This window comes from Trichechus manatus, unplaced genomic scaffold, assembly GCF_000243295.1.
Source record: "Trichechus manatus latirostris isolate Lorelei unplaced genomic scaffold, TriManLat1.0 scaffold00183, whole genome shotgun sequence".
NCBI lineage: Eukaryota > Metazoa > Chordata > Mammalia > Sirenia > Trichechidae > Trichechus > Trichechus manatus.
The window spans coordinates 2622594-2645561 of NW_004444119.1; the positions used below are offsets into that span (position 1 = coordinate 2622594).

General features: G+C 44.0%; 1 protein-coding gene across 1 annotated transcript; it reads right to left on the reverse strand.

Annotated features, from left to right (window-relative positions):
- Positions 1-1730: 1730 nt before the first annotated feature.
- CNDP1 (carnosine dipeptidase 1) lies at positions 1731-21834 on the reverse strand. Its single transcript, XM_012558742.2, has 12 exons — positions 21757-21834; positions 20342-20467; positions 17402-17551; positions 16488-16650; positions 15702-15790; positions 11803-12003; positions 8454-8538; positions 6934-7094; positions 5038-5202; positions 4164-4305; positions 2261-2408; positions 1731-1797 (listed from the first exon to the last, which is right to left on the reverse strand). The coding sequence occupies exons 2-12, from the start codon at positions 20423-20425 to the stop codon at positions 1731-1733; spliced, it is 1455 nt and encodes a 484-aa protein (XP_012414196.1). The 5' UTR covers positions 20426-20467; positions 21757-21834.
- Positions 21835-22968: the final 1134 nt, after the last annotated feature.

The following is a 22968-nucleotide window of genomic DNA, read 5'->3' on the forward strand; positions in this document are numbered from 1 at the left end:
GAATGCAGCATTCGCTGATGGCTTTAAATTTAGCATGTGTTACTGATGTCAGGGTTGATTAGTTCTCAATCTAAAATGATGCTATTAAAAGCTTTGGGCAATTTAGATGTAGTTAGTCACTGAGTAAAATTTCAATGGGGCGAGAGGAATTCTGTCAGAATGATTCTGCTGTAGTGGATTTACATATGCACAGATGTTGCATAGAGAGTGGATCTTTACTGGTGGGATAGGAAGAAAGCAGGATGCAGGAGGGGCTAATCAGGTGGGCATCAATTGCAGCAAAGGCAAGGAAGCTGAGAATGAAAAAAATGCTCATCTTTGCACAAGGAATCCCAAGTGGCATAAAGTATGAATATTGATCATTTCAGCTTCAGAACTTTTCAAGAAGCAGGAAAAATAACTGAATGGGAAGTAAGAGGTTAATATAATTGCATGCTTTTGTAACTGCTCTAAACATGTTTCCCCAGGGAAACCATCATAGACAGTGGTTGAAACCAACCTTTTTATTAATATACCTACTCCTCTCTTATAGACTGTCTCATTATCCAACATTTTGCATTTGCAACAATAGCAAAAAGTCTACTATCTAACCATTTTGCACATTACAACGTACATCTGGCAGTAACGAATGCCAAGGTGAGAGTAACACTGGCTGTGATGGTTAAGGTTATGTGTCAGCTTGGCTGGGCTATGATTTTCAGTGGTTTCGCAGTTATGTGATTTTGTAATTTGGCTGTTATGTAATGATGTAGTCATCCTCCATTTTGTGATCTGATGTGGTCATCCTTCTTTTTCACATAACGCCGTTTCACATAAGGACCTAATCTTTGGAACCTAACCATGTTGACATGTGAGAAGAGGATGGAATATCAAAGGAAATTATTGCAAGGGCCAAGGTTGTGTAAGTCCTGACTGTGGTTAGATGGAGTGATCACGAGTTAGTAGCATTTCAGGACTCAGAAAACAAACTGAAGTGATTATGCCAATTATGCAAGGGGAGAGTCTAAACTAACCAAAGCATTGTCCTACTTGTGCTGAAAGGTTAGAATGAGTCCAGTCGTGGGGCTATTGCAGCAGGTCTTGGAGAAGTCAAGTTGCTGAAGGGAGCAGTGACTTTAGGAAGGTATGTGTGATGGTTAATTTTATATATCGACTTGGCTAGGGTATGATGCCCAGTTGTTTGATCAAACACTAGTCTAGACGTTGCAATGGAAGTATTTACACGTGATTAACATTTAAATCAGTTGAGTCTAAATAAAGGAGATTACCGGCCATAATATAGGTGTGCCTCATTTAATCAGTTGAAGGTCTCAAGAGCGAAAAACTGAGGTTTCCCGAGTGAGGATTCTGCCTCAAGACTGTAACGTAGGCATCCTAATGGCATTTCCAGCCTGTGCCTCACCTATAGATTTTACACTTCAGCCCACACAATCACATAAGCCAACTCCTTGAAATCTATCTGTCTATCTATCTGTCTCTTACTGGTTCAGTTTCTCCGAAGAACCCTAAGACAGTGTGCAAAAAGACACATTAAAACATTGTCAATGTCTAACTTTTAAAATATTTTATTATTGGTCCAAGTGTCCCAAGACATTTTAAGCAGGGGGTAGGAGAGGAGGCATAATTTAATGAGAGATAATACTTTTGGTCTTCAGCTTCTATCCCTGCCCAGGGATATGGAAGGGGGGTCTGTCAGTGGGGCAGATCTGAGCTGGGAGGTTTCATCATTATTAATGCAGCTTAGCCATCTCTAGGAAAAAGGCAGCGAATAATTTGGATCCCTCTATGTAGTTCCACCTAACACAAAAAAAAAAAGGAAGGGAAATTTTGTTATTTCCATTCAAATGAAGGACAAAACTTAGTCTATCATTTAAAGAGAAAGAGTTGGTATTATAAATTCAGTCTAAAGTGTTTAACGTACTATTCTGAGATCCGAGTCTGAAAGGCACTTGTAAGTTCCGTGTGAAAATAGCATTATTATTAAGAGAATGGGTTGAGTCCTGGACCATCAAATTTTTAAAAATCAATTTTATTCTTTATCATTGGCATGACAAGGATATCAGAGCCCAGTGTTTTCTTGGTTCTTACTAGTCTGGGAAGTTGAGGAGATTTGATAATCTGCCAAGAATATACATATCAAACATTCCTAAATATCCTTTAAGATAACACTTTCCATTCCAACATCATCTGAAGGGGATTGCTGATATGGAGACCCTGGTGCTTGTGCAGTGATGGGCTGGCCCCCCAGGGATCAGCTAACCTGTTGATTTTCTCATTCTGAGAGTGTTCTCCATCATCAACAGCTCCCAGTGGAAGCATCATCACACTCTTCTGGATGATATCCTGAAATATTTTTGCAATGGGAATGGTTGAGCCATCCCGGATCATATCTGGTTCCGTTCCAAACACTGAAACACAGGAAAGGAAGAATCAGAAGAAAACAGAGACAAGATGACCTGGTAATGTCCTCAAGTGTAGTGTTTGCCTTCTTTCATTATCTTTTTCTTTTTCTCTTTTTAACCATTAGAGTGATGTCTAGGGTAGGTAAGCTCCTTGACATCATGCAATTTATATTCTAAAAAGTCAACAGAATAAGAAAAAAATTGTGGTTGCCTTCTCTACAATTACCTACTTTAAAAACATACTTTTAATAAAATTTTTATTTTGAACTCATTTTAGACTTACAGAAAAGTTTCAAAAATAGCACAGAGCCAGTTCCCTTCTATTCCTTAATCTACTCTCTCTAATGTTAATATCCTATTAACCATTGTACAGTTATCAAGAATAGGCCATTAACATTAGTATGACACTATTAACTAAACTCTAGACCTTATTTCAATTTTTCTATAAATGCCTTTTTGCCAGTCCAGGATCCAACCCAGAGTCCCATCTTGCATTCTGTCATTACTTCTCCTAAGTCCTTTCTAGTCTGTAATATTTCTCAGTCTTTGCCTTCCATGGCTGTGACTCTCTGGAAGACCACTGATCAGAAACTAGCAGAGGCATGGAGCAGTTACTCTCAGAGCCCGCAGAAGAAGTTTCAGATGACCCAATAAGCAAGGTACACATGGGCTTTCTTGTGCTTACTTACTCATCTGTAGTACACAGTTTCACTTGTTTTTCTCCATGTCAATCAATGATGAGGTGAAACCCATGTGAAATTATGCACTACAGATTAGCAAGTAAACGCAAGTAAGCCCTTGCGAACCTTGCTTACTGGTTAATCCACCCCTGCTTAGAAAGAATCAACATGGCCCGCACCCTGATTTGGACTTCTAGGCTCTAGAACTGTGAAAAAGTAATGACCCACTTTGTGATATTTTGTCATGGCTACCCTAGGAAACTAAGATACCCATCAACCATCTGAAATCTCCCCCTGCTTTAGGGGGAGACCCCATGTTGAGATTCTTGGCAGAGTCCCCTCCTGCTGCAGAAGCCAAGGAGGTGGGTATATCTTCTCCCTGTTCCTGGCAGCCGGGGCCCAGGCACAAGTCCTCAGATCAGCCAACCATGTAGTCTTGCCTGAGAGGTGACTCAAGGTCAGGGAGAAACTCTTCATGGTGAGAGCAACCATGGCCCTGCCACTTATGGGCTAGGTGCCTTGATTTCTTCCTGAGTAAAATGAGGATGGCTGTGGGGATAGCCCTGGTGGCATAATAGTTAAGAGCTATGGCTGCTAACCAAAAGGTCAGCAGTTCAAGTCCACCAGCTGCTCCTTGGAAACTCTATGGGGCAGTTCTACTGTGTCCTACAGGGTCGCTATGAGTTGGAATTGACTCAATGGCAAGTGGTTTGGTTTTGGGCTTTTTGGGTGGGGATAATAGATATAAAAGACCCTGTACCTAGCTTGTTCTCAGGACTAGAACCTATATGAAAAGGAGAATCAATATTTAAGTTTTAAACTGTCTGCTCTATCCACTGCCCACCAGACACCAGCCATTGGTTCCACTGTAAACCGGTTAATCAAAATATGTTAAGATCTCACTGAATATCTCTTTATGGTGACGGAAAATTTGACAATGTGTATTATCGGTGAAGATTGTACAACATGATTAACGTAGTTGATGTCACTAAGTTGTACATGTGAAAAAGGTTGAGTTGGCAAATGTTCTATTGTATATATTTTTACAATAATAATAAAAAAAAAAATCTTAAGATCCCACCTGTTCGGATTGCTCTTTTTGCTGCCAGATACTGATTATCTTTAATATCTGCGATCCATGGTTGTAGTCCTAGCACCATAGAAACAGCCATCTGGTTGGAACTATTTCTTTTGGAGAAGATATCTTCAAGATGCCACTTCACCTAAAAGGTAACATTTTCAAAAGAGAGAATTTCAAGTTACTCTCTCATACAACAAATATACAGTAGCCTTTCATCAAGAAACTAATGGAAATCCCAACCTGACCGATTCGAGTGTTGAGGATTCTACCTTTGTTCTGCCAGAAAGCATTGCACCATGTGAGCCTGATGTTTAAAAGAGGAGAATAGGCTAGAGAGTGAGGAGGGGAGGCGTGGAAGGGGGCAATGGGGTATTCCTTTAGCTCCTTCACTCAGAGTCTATTTTTTGTTAAACTAACTTGAGGTTAGCTGATGATAGGTTGATAATTTAGATATATAACTCTTTCGAGGTACCATTTTCATTAAAATGGCTGTGTTCAAAGCGGTGATATCGAACATTCTGGTAAAACAAATGACTGGGGCTGAGATTTTTCTGGCTCCAGCCAGCTGTGGGCAGGCACCTTCTCCATCTATGCATAACCAGTCTTGCCTTTACTTTACATCTACCATTTAATTCAAAACAATTTCCCATCACTTCAACTCCCAACAGCTACTGATCTGACTACTATAATTCCAGGTAATTGAGGAAAGATATTTTTACTGAACAGAAATGATACTGGTGTGTTGACTTTTGTTCCAGTCCTTTGGTATTGAAAAAAATGATACTTCAATGCTAACGAAGGAAGCACTCCCTAAATTGTGGTGTGCAGTACTCAGAAACATGCTGCTAGGCGAGTAACAGTAGACACTTGTTACCTGTTTCTCCACCACAGACGCATTCATGTGAGGGACCAGTCGGATGGAAAACTTTCCTATGACTCGGCCAGGTATGACTGTTTTGGCTCCAGGCTCATCAAATGCGCCCTCAATCCCATGAATAGAAAGAGATGGGTACCTCCACAGGTGCATTAGAATTTCCTCCTAAATTAAGATAAAAATGTCCAAGGAATACTTCTTTAAAGCTCAGTTAAGTGTGTCTTAGTTATCTAGTGCTGTTATAACAGAAATACCACAAGTGGGTAGCTTTAACAAGCAGAAATTTATTTTCTTACAGTTTAGGAGGCTAGATGTCTGAATTCAGGGTGCCAGCTCTAGGGGAAGGCTTTCTCTCTCTGTCAGCCCTGAGGAAATGTCCTTGTCTCTTCAGCTTCTGTTTCCTGGTTCCTTGGAGATCTCCATGTGATTTGGCATCTATCTTTCCCCATCTCAGTTTGCTTAATCTGCTCATTTTATATTTTGTAGGAGATTGACTCAGAACACACCATAGAATAGTCCTGCCTCTTTAATGTTACAAAGACAACCCATTCCCAAATGGGATTATAATCACAGATGTAGAGGTTAGGATTTACAACACGTATTTTGGGGGGATACAATTCAATCCATAACAAATGGTATTGCTTATATCGCCAATTTCTGTACACCTGTGGCACTTTTCATGACAAGTTAATTATCACTGGACTCAGATGTGCCTGGGCGAGTGACGTAGTGTGGACCGCTCCCCCAGGTACATGAGCATCATCTAATCCTCAGCTGGCTTGTTTTGCCCACACCCCTCACCATCGATGAAACTCCCCTTTACCTGAGCTCTGTAGTTTGCAATTATAGCAGGCAAAGGGGCCCTTTCAGAAACTAGGGTTTGATTAAGAATTTCTATCTCTGATTATCGCAATGATAACTTGTGTATTAAATGCATTTTATTATTTGGTAGCCTTCCAAGAACTCTTTGGACATTTGAACCTGCTTTCTGTCTTGTGATGGCCATCAGAAAGTGCATCGGAGGAAGAGAGAGTTCATCATTGTAAACTTCACCATTTCTTTTCAGTATGACTTCTCCCTGTTTTAGCATCTCCCCCAGGAACCAGTATAGCTACCAAACACTATAGCAAGCAAGCATTAAAAAGGAAGAGGAGGAGAAGAGAAAAAAAAAATCTAAATTTGTGCAGTAATGAAGCTGCTAAACCAAAAACCAGTTGCCATGGAGTCAGTTCTGACTCATGACAACTCCACGTATGTCAGAATAGAACTGTGCTCCACAGGATTTTCATGGCTGTGACCTTTTGGAAGTAGATGGCCAAGCCTTTCTTCCAAGGCACCTCTGAGTGGACTCCAACCTCCAAGCTTTTGGTTAATAGTTGAACTCTTAACCATATGCACCACCCAGGGCCTCCATGAAGCTGCAACTGGGTTGTAAATTAAACACCTTATGACGAGAGCTTCTGGCTCTAGGGTTCACTTAGTACGTTGAGGCAGCGATGCAGACACTTACAGATCAGCCCCTAGTACCCCTGGTTTCATCTGGAAAAATGAATGGTTAGAGGTCTTGGAGCTAGACTCATCTCAATTATTAAACATTCAGGAGTCCCAGCTCACTGGCTGAAGGCAGATGTGGGATCTGGTCTCCTATGCAGCTTTGAAGGAAAAGCGTGAAGGACTGCCCAGCAGTCAGGCCTGATGCCGTGCCAGCAGACCCCAGAGAAGGGACTGGTTGAAGAAGGCCACAGGCAGGAAGTGGCCATGAATGCCAGAGTCTGCCTGGGACTCTACATCTCTTCTAAGACCCTCAAATTAGCACTGACAATAAATCAGACATTGGAAAAATGTGATTTATATTGCCACACCTCTTTCGAATTATCCATCAACTTGTAACCGTACCTTGGTGTCGAACAGAAATTTCTCGACCTGGGTGCTATTCCGGTACTCTCTGAGGTCTAGATCAATGCTCTTATACATTTGTTTCTCCTCTTCTGTGAGTGGAGCCACTCTGTCATAGATTCCTGGGATCAGAATATGACCAGACGAATCGACAAGGCTACCTGCAAGACACCCAGAGAAGACGAGGGAGGGCCAAGGAGTCAGGACGCAGCCAGGGGCTTCTCCATTACAGCCCAGCATGACAGCAAGTTCCTTCTGGAGCTCAGCCCTGTGCCCTTACATATTTATAAGGGTGCAATTAAGAAATCATTATTATGGGTTTATTAGTCAATTTGTTTCAAAAATTAAAGACTGTAAAACAGTGTGCTTTTCACCCGCATCCTTGATCCTGATCTGCCTTTCCTTAGCAGAGCAGCATGCGTGTGTGGGCCAAATGGAATTAATTCCATGCTTGGCTGAAGCCACAAGTTCCAAAAAGAAAGCATGCAGTAATCACGCTCTGGGGAAATCAAAATGTACTACTAAAGGTTCCATGCTGCAATTTCAGGGGAAGAGAAAAATCAGTTCAGGTAAAATAGAGAATTAACCTTTTTTTCCCCTGAAATATTAAATTGCATGCTATCTTTTGGAAACTACCAAAATACTTTAAAGGAAAATGGCTTGTTGTATTGTCTAAAATTGTCAAGCCTAAGAAATATTGTCCAAGAGTTACGTTTTAGAAAAACTAGAAGGCCATAGAATGAATATATATATTCATTATGTAAAATTCCAAACTTTCTTTTAATATTTATATAAATATAATTAATAATACACATTTATTTATATTTAATTGGGGCAATGATGGAGCAGGAATCTCTACCACTGAAGATGGGGCCAAGGATCATGAGGCAGCTCCCAGCAGCTCTGCCACGTAGGCCAGCGGTGCTTGAGTCCAAGGCCAGGAGGTGCTAGCCGGGCTGGGAGAAGGAAAAGACTTTCTCAAATTGAGGAACCCTGGTGGTGTAGTGGTTAAGAGCTACAGCTGCTAACCAAAAGTTCAGCAGTTTGAATCTACCAGCTGCTCCTTAGAAACCCTATGGAGCAATTCTACTCTGTCCTGTAGGGTTGCTATGAGTCAGAATTGACTCAATAACTGTGAGTTTTGGTTTTCAAACTGACCCCTATGGAGTGCTGCTTTTTTGACAATTTGTCTGCCCAGAAGGGGCACATTTTAAAATTTTCACAAAAGTGCCCTATGTGCTAGGTGGGGCAGATCCAGGTAGTGTGGGTTCTGAGCTTATGTTATATGACAGCCTCTTTTTAAAAAGAGCACCAACTTACGTGTGTCACATTGCTATTGTCGGAGACCAAAGCTTATTAGTGGTTACCATGGCAAGAGAGAGGAGTATGGTTTATCTTCGACGCGACTCTTTCTCAGAGCTCATTTGGAAACCAAGGGAGGAGATATACCCTGAGTCAAACAAAACTGTACTTCAGTCAATGGCTTCATGCATAAAATGTGAAATGAAGAAAGACATTACCAAGAAGAGCAACCAAATCCGCCATCGGCTCGTTAAGGATGCCTCCAAAGGTTCCCGAGTGAAAATCCTGGTCTCTACATTTCACCTGCAGAGACGGAGAGAACAGTCATGCTCACCGTCTTCGCGCCTTTACAACAGCTTTCCACAGGGTGGAAGGCAGGGCCCGGGCAGTGTCGGTGATGACCCCAGACCTGAGTCAGACGATGTGGAGGGTTGCTGTGAGTCGGAATTGACTCAACGGCACACAGTAACAACAGAACTGAACTCAGCATCTTTTCCTACAATTACTTCCTACCAGCTTGCCCATTTGCAAACAAGGAGAGATCCCAGTCCTATAAATCCATCACCTTAAAATTATCCTTGATTTCTCCTAGGCACACTATATCCAACCAGTTACAAATTTCTAATGGGGTTTTTAAAACTGTTTCTTGGGTTCATTCCTTCTTTCCTGCCCAGCTTGTTGTTCCCTGCTCCGATACATCTTTAATATACTGCTAGATGAATCTTCCATTTAGCCACTTTAGCTTAAGATTTTTATTTCATCAAGCCATACTAATAACTAAGGCATTGTGGAGTTTACACCTCCAAATACAGTTTTATTTGACTCAGTTCCACCTCCAAAATCTATCTTAAGCTGCCTCATCCCACCCACTGATCACAACTTCCCTGCTTCCAGCTCTTTTACCACTTTACTGAAGACCCTGTTCTTGGGCCTCATTGAGACATCCAGTCCCTTGACCCTGTCAAGATCTCCAAATCTATCATCCTCCTGTCTTTATTGTTTTCCCGATGCAACCTAAATGCCATTGTTCATCACACCAAACTCTCTGTGGTCAACATCTTGATTCATGTTTCCCTACTTCTTCCATCACACCCATCTGGAATAACCTCAACCCTGGATCCATCTACCACTGCCTTCTCTATCCCTGGGCACTGAGCATAGCTAAACAATCATCCAAATGCATGGATGGGAGACCCTTAATACTGCCTGACACTTATCCTTCAAGCCCCAGTCCTTTCTCTCACTTGTTCGCATAGCAACCACTCCAGACAATCATTTCTCTGGATAAACTTACTTCCTACTCCATAGAAGCCAACAGGTGAGAAGGTGCACAAGTTTTACCTCTCCAGTTCCCACCTGCATCTGCTGCCACCCTGATGCCCTTGCAGAAGAGGTTAGTCCCTCCACTTGTGCTCAGGGTCTCATCACCTCCCACCCCCTCAATGTCTTTGTTCTCATAAATAACCTGTTGCCATCCAGTCGATTCTAACTCATAACGGCCCTATAGGACAGAGTAGAACTGCCCCATAGTGTTTCCAAGGCTGTAATCTTTATGGAAGCAGACTGCCGCATCTTTCTCTCACTGAGCAGCTGGTGGGTTCGAACCACTAGTCTTCCTGTTAGCAGCCCAGCACTTACCCACCACACCACCAGGGCTCCTTCTCATAAATAAAAAACCCCAAAACTGTTGCCATCAAGTCGATTCCAACTCATAGTAACCCTATAGGACAGAGTAGAACCGCCCCACAGGGTTTCTAAGGAGTGGCTGGTGGATTCTAATTGTTGACCTTTTTGGTTAGCAGCTGAGCTCTTAACCACTGCACCACCAGGGCTCCTTCTCATAAATAACTCCCTCTTAATCCCATGGAGCCCTGGTGGCATAGTGGTTAAGAGCTTGGCTGCTAACCAAAAGATCAGCCGCTCCTTGGAAATCCTATAGGGGCAGTTTTACTCTGTCTTATAGGGTCGCTGTGAGTCATAATCAACTTGACGACAATGGGTTTGGTTTGGTTCTTAATCCCATACCCTTAACAGCTCTCTCCACTACCTCCCAGAGGACCTTTCTGATTCTATACTCCCTCTAGCTACAATCCTAACTGTTGCTATTGAGTGGATTCTGACTCATTCTATCTCCTTTACGCAGCCAAGTTTCTTGAAAGAGGTTTCTCCAATGACTGTCACTGCTTCCTTCTTTCCTTTTCACTCCCATTCCATCCCTTTAAATATCTGTAACTTGTAGTAGTAAGCTCCTTGAGGGCAGATAGTCTTACTCAGTCCTGTACTCTGAGATTTAGTACAGTGAAACCTATGAGAGCCAGAACTCTATGGGACTGCCTTGTTTTTCTGGATCTTGGAAGTTTTCCACCTTTGACACGGTGCAGTCTTCCCATTTTTCTATCACTCATTTTAGTGGAAAAATAATTTGAGTTTTCCTTCTCTGACAAGTTTCTGCCTTACACAGGTCCCAGCTCTCGCAGGTTTTACTGTATCATGTCTGATAAATGGAAGGCAGACAACCTTTCTCAAATGCACACGAATGCACATGTATTTTCATCTTTTCTGTACCATTTGATTCTGACAACAGCCTGGGAATTGGATAGGGAATGTATTATTATTATACCCATTTTTATATGAGTAAACAGACTGAAGTGGTTAGATTAACTCCTTAGGAGAGGGGGACTTTCCGATTCTAAATGGTATACTCTATCACAGGTTGTTTGTATTGATAGGAAAGGAGAAAGGAGGAAACTGGTGATGTGTCAAAGCTGAACTAGGCATCTCGTTTAGGAATCACGGCAGCCCCGGGAGGAGGTGATTAGAGTGCCAACCTCAGGCGCCAGGAAACCGAGGTGCCCGGACTAAGGTACCTACACAAGGTTCTGCATCTCATCTCATGAGCCAGAATTCGGAGGCAGGTCTCCGTGAGGTCAGTGCGCTTTCTCCTTGCGCCTTACAGGCGCACTGGGTCTCCTGCCACCGAGGCGTGTGCGGCCAGCTGTGGATGCTCTGGGCACAGCATCCACCACCTGTGACCAGGCAGCCTCTGATCTCCCTGTTTCTGCTCCCCAACCCCACTGCCAGTCTCACAGCAGCAGTTTCTAAACTTTTTGGTTTGTGAGCCATACAGTGGACTCCAACTCATGGTGACCCATGTGTGTCAGTGTAGAACTGCATTTCATGGGTTTGTCAATGGCTGATGTTTCAGATGTAGATCGCCAGGCCTTTCTTCCAAGATACCTCTGGGTTGACTCTAACCTCCAAACTTTCGGTTAGCTGTGGAGTGCTTTAACTGTTTGCACCTCAGGGACTCCTGTAAGTCGCAACCCCCTCTGAATTCTCAGTCCAGAAAAGTGCACATAGGCACATACCCTTAAAGTTTCAGAGGGCTGGTGAACTCCCTCACCACCCCCCAAGACCCTCCTTGGCCCCCAGGTGGTGTATCCCAGTTTAAGGACTCTGCTCTCAGAAAATCTTTCTCCCTTTCTTTCTAATATCCCAGAATAGTCTCCTTGCTTCTGTTCACAAACCAAAACTCCCCCACTCCCTGCCGCAGTGATGTGCGAATACCTCCACCGTAAAGTAGCTGTTTCCGCGGGTTCCGTAGGTGAGTGCTGGCTTCCTTCTGCTAACCCACAGGTTATCGGAAATCACAATGTAGTCCACACTGGAGAAAAAACGCTGCTTTTCTCTTCTGACAACTTCCTCCAGTGCAATAGAACCAGCTTCTTCCATCCCTTCGATGATGAACTTAACATTCACAGGGAGGTCCTGAGTTTAACAACAAAACAAATCATTTTACCAACAAACTGCTCCACTTGCCCAGTCACCTTTTTTTTTTTTATTGTACTTTAGATGAAGGTTTACAGAACAAATAGTTTCTCATTAAACAGTCAGTACACATATTGTTTTATGACATTGGTTAAGAACCCCACGACAGGTCAGCAGTCTCCCTTCTCGACCTTGAGAAACTTTTTTTTTGGTGAAAATATACATAGCCAAAGTTACACCATTTTGAAAGTTTCTACATGTACAATTCAGTGACATTGATTACATTCTTCCAGCTGTGCTGCTATTCTCACTATCCTTTTCCAAATTATTCCATCACCAGTATCTTCAACTCACTGTCCTCCTAGGCTTCCCATCAAATCTTTTGGGTTGCTGTTGTCAATTCGATCTCACATAGATAATTCTTTTTTTTTTTTTTTTTTTGTGCCCTAGATGAAGGTTTGCAGAACAAATAGTTTCTCATTAAACAGTTAGTACACATATCGCCCTATGACAAGGGTTAACAACCCTACCCAGTCACCTTTTAAAAAGCCAAAATTTGTTTGTATTTAACATGTTTTTGGTAGCTGCTCATGCACATAGATTCCCAGGCCTTTCTTCCTAGTCTGTCTTAGGAAGTTGCACTGAAACCTGTTAAGCATCATAGCAACACACAAGACTCCACTGACAGATGGGCGGTGGCTGCGCATGAGGTGCATTGACTGGAATCAAACTGGGTCTCCTACATGGAAGGTAAGAATTCTACCACTGAACTACTAATGTACCCTGTATTTAACATAACCTGTTAACTCATTGCCATAGGACGGAGTGGAACTGCCCCATAGGGTTTCCAAGGCTGTAATCTTTACAGAGGCAGACTGCCACATCTTTCTCCCTCAGAGCAGCTGGTAGGTTTGAACAGCTGACCTTTTGGTCATCAGCTGAGAGCTTAACCACTGTGCCACCAGGACTCACTCCTTGTATTTAACATAAATACATTAAATTATTACATACAGTCAAGGGGTGGATTATTTGCATCCCCAATAGCAGTGTGGACAGCAGTGGAATTTTACCTATGATTGCAAAGGAGAATTCAGGTGAAGCCCCGGCGTGTACACTCCCACAGGGCCCTCCCTGCTCATCAGTTTAATGTTGATAATAAAGAACTCAGGGAAGAAGTTCCCAAAGAAAAAGCAACATCTACATGACAGAGCTCTGCTATGCTTCTGCAGAATAAGACATTTTCCTCTTTCTGCCCAAAAGGAATTTTTCAAGAAAGTTTACTCAACTACAAATCGCTTCTCTGTCCTCATAATTCTGAACATTGTAAATGAGAACATTTTCCTTTGAAAGATGGTCTGATGTTTAAGCCCCAGGAGAATTTTTACTTCAAGTGTCTGTTATTTCTCAACTATGATTTCAGTGTGCCTTTTAACATATTGAAAGGCTTTGATCTTGCAGCAAAATGGAACTAGAGTTTTCTCTGGTTAATATATTAGAGCGTGGGATAGCACCTTTAAAATTTTTACAATATGCCTTTTCCTCCTTTCGGTTTTGATCTTTTTGTATCTCTATAATTTATAACTTCATGTCTTTGAGAGTCACACGATGAGGTCAAAGTCTTATCCCAGAACTGTAGGAGAAGTCTAGAAGGAATCAGCGGCAGATGACCCATATAGCACAAACACGCCAATTAGTTCTAATGAGTAGATGGGCTCACCAAGAGTTAACACAGCCACAATGAGTAGAGGACTGTGTATTAGAAAAGGAGGGGCCTTCGGTCATTCAATTGAATGAGGGTAAAGATTCATTCAAATGTACCACTTGCACTTCTCTGCCTCTTAGGAAGTCAAGCTAAAGTTCTAGAATCTTAATAATTGAAAGCTTTTTAAACAAAACAAACAAAAATCATTGCTGTTGAGTCAATTCCAGTTTATATCAACCCTATAGGACAGGGTAGAACTGCCCTATAGCGTTTTCAAGGCTGTAATCTTTACAGGCAGCCCAGGTGGCGCAGTGGTTAAGAGCTTGGCTGCTAACCAAAAGGTCGGCAATTAGAATCCACCAGCTGCTCCTTGGAAACCCTATGGGGCAGTTCTCTGATAGGGTTGCTATGAGTCAGAATCCACTTGATGGCAACAGGTTTTGGGGGTTTTAATCTTTACGGAAGCAGACTGCCACATCTTTCTTCCTTGAGGAGCAGCTGGTAGGTTCAAACCATTTAGCAGCTGAGCACTTAACCACTGTGCCACCAGGGTCCCTGAAAGCTCCTTGTTAACATTTAACTAACAAACAATTGCTGAGAAGTGGTTGGAAATCCTAAGAATTTTCTGGAAAATCACGTTTAATAAAATACGAACCAAAAGCTACTAAGTGTTGGAGGAGGCAACTGGTGTTTGGCCTCAGTTTTGTTCCTTAATACGTGGGTGACCTGGGACAAGCCATGTCACCCTGCGGGAACTCATTTCTTTATCTGTGACGCATGGGTATTAATACTTGCTCTGCCTCTTAGCAAGGGAGTCCAGTGAGGAAAACAAGGCAAGAAAAGAGGAAAGGAGGGAAGGAGGAAGGGAAGAAGAGATAGACGTTCATTAAGGACCTAGTATTCACAGGCGCTATTTGAGTACCTTGACATATATGACTTTACTTAATCGTCTCAACAAGCCTGTGAGGTAAAATTACTATTCCTAGTTCACAGATAAGGAAAATGAGGCTCAGAGAGATTAACTGGCTTGTCCGAGGGCAGCAAATATTTCTTAAGTTTTGTCTGTGGTTAAGTAACTTTTGGATTTGAAATTTTAAAAAAGAGCAGATTTTGGCTTTTATATAGTTTATATAGGAACTTGCTTATAGAGACTGCTTTCTTCCACTTGTGAAAAAACAAAGAGGGAGAGAGAGGGAGATAGGAAGGGAGGGAAAAAGAAAGAGGGATCAAGACAGAAAGGAGAGGAAAGGGTGGGGGAGAGAGGAACCAGGGCCCTATTAAATACTCAGGGTTTATTAGGTGCTCATGAATAAGAAGATAGCTTTGTAGTGGTCAACAGGACCCGGTCAGAAAAATGTTCTGATTTATGAAGTTTGTCTTTCTAAATGAGATAAAGCAGTTGAGTCAAGATTAGTCAAATCTCCTCTCCTCTACTTATGTCTCCAGAGAAAACAAACTGATGAAAGATTCCCAGGATAGGGGGAGGGGGGCCCGCATGGCTGCCTTCTGACTTTAAACCCCCTTGCACCAAGATAGGGTACGCCTGGTCCCCAGAGCCTCCTCCAGGGGCGGGACAATAGGGAGAGCATTTGATCTGTGGTTGGTGCCGTTTTCCTTTTTGTCTAAAAGATAAAAAAAGATAAGTCCCAGCAGATAGTAACTTAGCCACAGACTCATGACATTTTTGCTTTGTTTTCTTTGTAATCTGGTTAACAGTTCAGGCTCCGGCACTTTGTGTGGGTGCCATCTCTGCCACTTACTAGCAGGGCCTTTTTGAGCAAGTTCCTTAACCTTCCCAAGCCCCACTCTCCTGGTCTGTAGAACGGTTAGAATTATAACGCACACCTTAAAAGACTGCTAGGAGGAGTAATTGTCATAACCCAGCTTAAAACTTGGAGCACAGTGAGCAACTAAAGCACCTTATAATCATCCTCCTCACCATCACCATCACCATCACCATCATCATCCTCTCGCCCAAACACAACTGGCTACCTACCTGATCCAGGGCTCCAAAAGCACTCACAGCATTGATCCAAGCTAGAACAGGGCCTTTGTTGTCTGTTGCTCCTCGTCCATAAAGTTTTCCTTTAAAAATTGGAAGAATTTTCAGAACAGCATTGATACCTCCACCAGGCTGAGTGTGTTAAAAACCAAGTTGTGTTAGGGGTAATCATTTTAACAGTGCTTTGTTTTTCCAGGTACGAATCTTGCTTTGGAACTTCGAAGTATGACTTCTCGTGTACAAATAGTTTCGCCATCAGCTAATAAAGATAATTTGAAACATGAGGACCCTTTGGCCGTCATTGTAATTTTAGCTATTTTGTCCAAGTTCGCTGAAAAGGACCTAAGGATCTGTTGCAGAATGTCACATAATACAGCCCCTCATTTTGAGATTTTACAATTAGCAAAGAAGAAAATATGCATGTGTATCTCCATTAACCTTTCTTTCTTCTTCTGTTTCTTGTAAAATATAAATGACCTTCAGTATTTTTAGAAAGGAAAATGTGTAGCCTAGACAGCTGTCTTCCTCACAACCAAGGAACCCCCACCCTGGAGAGGAAACTCACCCAGAGCACACAATGGTTCTAGTTTCCTTCACAAGTGAAAGAAAATCAGCTTCATTGAGCCAACTGATAGACCATGGGAACAGCATTTCTGTTTGTTCTTAACAACACATGATAAGGCCTGGAGCCTGGGACCATGTCACATCTTAAATTGTTAAATCTGACACGTGACCACTTATTCACAGAAGCACTGCTATGACATAGCATCCCTCACTGACCGTCCACCTCTGTCAGTGTGTATGGGTCTGACAGCCACCCGTCCTCCTTGTTGGCTGGCTGCACATCCAGATGGCCATAAAAGCACACGGTGGGCTTCTTGGGGTCGTTCCCCAGCTCGGCCAGGATGGTGGGAGGAATTGGAAGATTCTGACCATCAGGAAACTGTAGGAGGAGAATGGGTCACATGAAGGAACACTGCTTTTCTTCCAGAAGATTCAAAGGCCTGACATTAGGAGTCCTGTGTCTACCACCGGGTCCATGTAGAGTCCATGTCATTTTTCTGAGCTTCTATTTCTCTAAATAGGTACCATGAGGCATTTCGAATTAAGATATAAATCACAATAAAAAGTCAAATACTTCCTTGGATACACATGGACAAACTGTATACTTAACTGAACATGCTCTTCAGTGAGAACTTAGATCTCAAGGAGCTTAAATTTGACGGCTAGGATCCTGGAGCACAGACCATTCTGAGATACATCCACCCTGAAGTGGATGGCATCAAAGTCAAGATTTAAGATTGTCATTGGTGATTGAATGGAAACTCTGAACAATGAATCTTTGAGAGGACCCTTTGAAAAAGATGCATGTGAATTTAAGGGAAAGGGCAATTTGGGAGAGATCTGACAGATCGTTACAGAATATAACTACAGAAGGCAGGTCTTCCCATAAGAAGTTGACCTTGACTCACCTCCTCCACTTGCTTCTAATCCCATCCCAGAATCCTATATGACTAGAAATCAATCATACAGTCTTTTTGGACTAAGTAGAATCTTTCATCTTTATTTAGAATAAAGACTATGGGACATCTCCACTGAAGACCAGGGTCAGCCTCTAATTAGCCACCACCACAGCAAGGTGCCACTGACCCCACCAGGAGTGATGATCAGTGGTCAGAGGGAGCCGCTCACACCTGCTGAGTGCCCATGTCCACCAAGTCCACGCTGGCTCCCAGACGCTGAAGCTTGTCTGCCGCCATGTCCATCATTTTCAAGAGTTCTTGTCTGAGCCGAGGCACGGGTTGAACAGAGTCGCTCTCCACAGCCACCCACTCCTTAAGCATCTGTAGGAAAGGCAACCTCATGATTAGCAGGAGAGAGGGAGCCCCATGTTCTGCAGGATGGGAGCCCCATGTTCTGCAGGATGGGAGCCCACATCACCAGGATGCCACCATGCAGAGACATCAAGTTTCCAAATGTTCTGCAGGCAACCGTGTCCTGGGTACACAGCTAGTAATCACTGTGGTATTAAGTCACTCTCCCAGCCTCAGCTTCCTCATCTGCACCAGGAGCATGATGCTCCCTAACTAGGTATATAAGTCACTAGTGAGTTGGAGGTATCAAGACTCCAAGAGACCAGAGATTTCTGACTGATAATGAAGTCAGGCAAGGCAGGTTGAGTGAAAGGTTGTCTCCCTTGAATAATCTGAGCCTGGGCCCTCTTGTCATCCACCAGGCTTGCAAAGAAGGACAAGTTCCTCCCCCTTGTTTCTGGTTACTAGGAACTAGAAGCACCTGACCAACTAGCCCCAGTCTCTTCTCAGCTGTGGCAGCCTTCCCCACTCTGGAACTTGGTTGTGTCTTCATTTGCTTTCCACAAGTCTGATTTACCCCCTGGTGATCTCAACCAGGCTGCAGGGCTCCCTGTGATCATCCTGGGCCTTTAGGCTCTGTGGTTGGCCCTCCACCCCTAGGAGCAGGTTGGTAAGGCAGCCCAGGGCTTGCTTAACTCAGGGCTGTGCAGGCAGACAGACTCATCCCTAACCCTGGCTCTGCCTACTTCACTGTCGTGTGAATTTGAGCAAATCACTCAGTCTCTCCCAGCCCCAGCTTTCTCATCTGCACAAGGAACATGATGCTTCTTAAGTCAAGGGCTGGGTGAGGACTGAGTGCGGCCATGTATGGATAAGACACAGCACAGAGCCTGGTGCCCAGCAGTCCCCAGTAACTGCTGGTCACACTGAGCTGTGGATAATAATCATCCACACTCCAGTACTGGCACCTGAGCTGCTTATCCTGGGACAGCCATGGTTTTGATGGATGACTGACCTTGGACCTCTCGTCTTTCCATTTCATCTCTCTATCTGGTGGTAGCACTTTTATCTTTTATAGGTATTTATTTAATCTGAAGAAATAGTCTATTTTACGGATGTTGAAGGTTTTCTAAAGTCAGAATTCATGGAACAGATGCAGCTCAGTTATCCCTAAATTTAATGGATGAGGTACATTTGAGGAACTCAGGAAAAAGAGACATTTGGGCTGAAAGGTCAGAATCAGCACACACTTTCTCTGCCCCCTGCTCATTCCAGCCTTCATGGGATGCCCCAATCGGGCTTCCAAAATCTGAGGCGTTTTTGTCCCATTAATATTTCCAGATGACGAAGGAGTAAGTGAAGGTCATGCTTAGGAACTGTGGTCACCACAGCCAGCTTTGTCCCTTTAGCAGGAAACACAAATGTTTGATATCTAATTATGTAAGCAATAAAAAGATTTAAAAAAAAAAAAAAAAACCATTGCTGTCGAGTCAATTCCAACTCATACAGACCCTATAGGACAGAATAGAACTACCCCATAGGGTTTCCAAGAAGCAGCTGATAGATTCAAACTGCCAACCTTTTGGTTAGCAGCCGAGCTCTTAACCACTGCAACACCGGGCCTCCATGTAAGCAATACCATCGCTCAAATGGATCAACTGATCCATTAAACGTTTATTGAGTCCCTGTGATGAGATCCAGTGTGAAGTGCTCAGGATGTAAAGTCGAGTGAGGGCTCCAGGTGCCAGGCTGGGGAGTGCAGCTGTGTCACAGGGGTGAAGAAGGGGAAGAAGGGGACATCACGTGAGCGCTCAGGGTGCAGGCTGGGGAGCACAGCAGTGTCATGGAGCTGAGGATGGTGTGGGGGGACACCAAGTGTGTCGGCATGCGGGAGGTGGCAGGGGAGCACAGTGCAGTGATGGGGGGAGCTATCGGATGAGTGGGGTTCACACTCTCCTGCTTCTCCTCTACCCTCTCCTTTGTTGCTCCCCCATCTTCTCTTCTCCCTCCTTTGCCCCTCCTTCCCTCTCGCTCTACAGACATAGGTATAACCAAGAAACGCATTGGCGTCAAGTCGATTCCAACTCATGGCGACCCCATGTGTGCAGAGTAGAACTGCTCCATGGGGTTTTCAAGGCTGTGACCTTTCAGAAGCAGGCTTTTCTTTTGAGGCACCTCTGGGTGGGTTTGAACCACCAACCTTTGTTAATAGTCAAGCACTTGACCATTTGCACCACCCAAGGACTCCAGATGCAGACATATAGACATAGACATACATATATTTGTGTACACACACGTACAGATGGTAGAGATTGACATAATGGTGAATTAGGAATGAAGCAGAGGATTAAGAGGAGGAGGTAAAGTGCAGGTTGCACATGTACCAAAAAGCAAACAGCTTTGACACTGAACTTTGCAGAACTCCCTAGCCCTCTAGCTCCATCTAGGTGTTCAGTGAGCCCAGAGGCAGGTTGTATTATGGGGATGGCTTTATGAGGAAGGTGGAGGGGCCCCAGGAAGGGTGAGATGTCAGCATGAGCTGAGGGCCAGCATGAGCCCAGCGAGTTTGTGGGTGCCTTTCCCAATGACAGTCTTTGACAAGTGTCCCTGGAATGACAGGGCACGCCCTTTTTAGGAGGAATGGCCAAGAGGCACTGTTACAGAAACCTAATGGGCATTTTCATTCGAATTCAATAGAGTCACAGGCATTTTCAATGGAACTAAGTTGTCAGGCAAAAAATGCACACCTTTCAGCAAATTATCACCTCGCCCAGCACCCAGAGGGCAGAGCCCACACAGGCTGTGCCTGGGTTCGCCCACCTGTACAAATTCATCCTGATGCAGATCGATGTGCTGGAAGACCTTCTCTAGCAGGCTGGAGGGCGTTGCAGGGGACAAGAACATTCCTCCCTCCAGCAGCAGCAGCAAGGCGAGCTTGGAGGAGGCCTATGGACAGTGGACCAGGGGAAAATCAAAATGCAGCAGCTCTGGGGCAGGCAGCCCTGCACACTCCCAGCGAAGTGTTGTTCCGACCCAGCTCCGCTTCTCCAAGGCAAGCAGCTGGACCAAAATAGCCTAAGGTGGTTGGTGGGAAATGATGCACTTTTTGCTGTGTCTTTTCCAAAATGCTTCGTTTTGGAAATTCTTTTTCAAGGCTAAAACACTTGAATAAGGCAGAAAGCAAATAACAAGCCCATCTTTAAACAATGCAATTCATTTATTCCCATGATATAATCTTTTCTATCAATCAACTCCCTGTAAAGGTAAGGCAATGCTCTGTGTCCCAGCTACCAAGGGCAACATTTGTAAGAGAGGGAAGTGTGAGGTAAGAAACCTCTATGTGTAACCACTTTATTAGAAAAAATATTTTGTAAGGCATGCCTACAATCCTGTACAATATAGTGAGCTTTTACCCGACCTGCCCGTGCAATTACAGTGCTGTCAAAAGAAAGAAAGGAAAGCAAGATTTATAAACCATACTGGATGAACAACACTGAAGGACTGAAAATAATTTTGCCCTACTGGCCACACTCTCCAGCTGTCTTTGCTGGCTCCTCCTACCTCCCTGGCCACTCTGTTTTCTTCTCTAGGAGGTCCCTCCCTCTCCTACTAATGTGGGACCTGCACAGGGACACCCTCCTTCTTCCTCTCATTCTTCCTACGACCCCTTCCTAGTCACCCCACCCCCACCCCACCCCCACCCTGGCTTGGCTGTCACTCGGGCCAGCTCCAAGCTCTGCACTCTTGCACATCCACCTGCTTGGGGTAACTCTACCTGGAAGCCCTCCGGCACGTGTAAGGAAGTGTATCTCCTGATCCCCAACAATCCTGTGGCAGGTTGTGCAAGAGCTCCCTCTCCCTCTGGCAGTGGCAGGGACCCCCCAAGCCCTGTTGGAGTGGAAGCTGCTGGCCAAGACCCACAAGTCCAAGCATTCACCTGAAGGCTGAGCCCCTCCCCAGTGGCCTCTCCCCTCACAACAGGTGTCATCACTCAAAGTGGCCCCAGAGGACAGGTTGGGAAGAGGGGGGAGGAGGGAGTAAGGGGGGAGGTGCTTGGGGCTGTGGCCTCTGTGCAGACCCTGAGTTTAGGCTCCTGTCTCAAAAAGCATCCTGCTGGTCCCAGGTGACTCACCTTTAAACCAAAAAGACCAAACCCACTGCCATCGATTCCGACTCATAGCGACCCCACAGGGTTTCCAAGGCTGTAAATCTCTATGGGAAGCAGACGGACCTACCTTTCTCCCACCGAGCTGCTGCTGGTTTCGAACTGCCAACCTTTCGGTTAGCTGTCGATCGCTTTAACCACTGTGCCACCAGGGCCAGATTCACTTGTGGCAGGAAAGCAGGGAGGCTTCGACATAAGGGGGCGCTCAGTTCAGATAACACATTCTGGTCCTTGTCAATGTTTGGTCTTGAAATCTTATCCATGATGGTTTTGAAGGTTTAAGCTATTTTGTATAAAAAAATTACGATTTTTTTAAATGTATGATTAAAAAAATTTATTGTGGTAAAAGATCTATAACAAAATTTGCTATTTGAACCTTTTTAAGTGTACAACTCAGTGACATAAATTACATCCAGCAGATGGTGCAGCCGTCACCAATACCTATTTTCAACACCTTTCATCACCCCAAACAGAAGCTCAGTGCCCATTAAGCAATAGCTCCCCATTTCTCTCCCCATCCCCACCACTGGTAACCTCTAATCTATTTTCTGCTTCTATGCATTTGCCTATTCTAGATATTTCATATTTCCAGTTGATTCCAACTCATGGTGACCCCATGTTTGTCAGAGTAGAACTGTTCCAAAAGTTTTTGAATGGCTGATTTTTTGAAAGTAGATAGACAGGCTTTTCTCCCAAGGTGCCTCTAGGTGGACTCGAACCTCCAACCTTCCCATTTATACCACCTAGGGACTCCTCACACCCACTAGAATAGCTATAATAAAAAAGACAGAAGTGTTGGCAAAGATGTGGAAAAATCGGAACCTTTATACACTGCTGGGGCCCTGGTGGCAGCTCGAATCCACCAGCTGCTCCTTGGAAACCCTGTGGGGCAATTCTATTCTGTCCTACAGGGTCAGTACGAGTTGGAATCCACTTGACGGCAACAGGTTTTTACTGCTGGTGGGTATGTAGGAGTCCTGGTGGTGCAGTAGTTGAGTGCTACAGCTGCTAACCAAAAGGTCGGCAGTTTGAATCCACCAGCCACTCCTTGGAAACCCTACAGGGCCATTGTACTCTGTCCGATAGGGTCACTATGAGTTGGAATGGACTCAACAGCAATGGGTTTATGTAAGATGGAGCAGCCGCTTTGGAAAACAGTCTGGCATTTCCTCAAAAGGTTAAACATGGACTTACCCTATGACCCAGCAATTCCACTCTTAGGTGTATACTCGAGAGAAATGAAAACATATGTCCACACAAAAAACTCATACAAGAATTTTCA

Coding starts and splice junctions, on each gene's coding strand:
- CNDP1 (XM_012558742.2), bottom strand. CDS start 20,425: ATGTTCTTGTCCCCTGCAACGCCCTCCAGCCTGCTAGAGAAGGTCTTC. Junction 15,791..16,487: donor CACACTGACAGAGGTGGACG/GTCAGTGAGGGA, acceptor CAATTTTTAAAG/GAAAACTTTATGGACGAGGA. Junction 5,203..6,933: donor AATTTCTGTTCGACACCAAG/GTACGGTTACAA, acceptor ATCTTAATTTAG/GAGGAAATTCTAATGCACCT.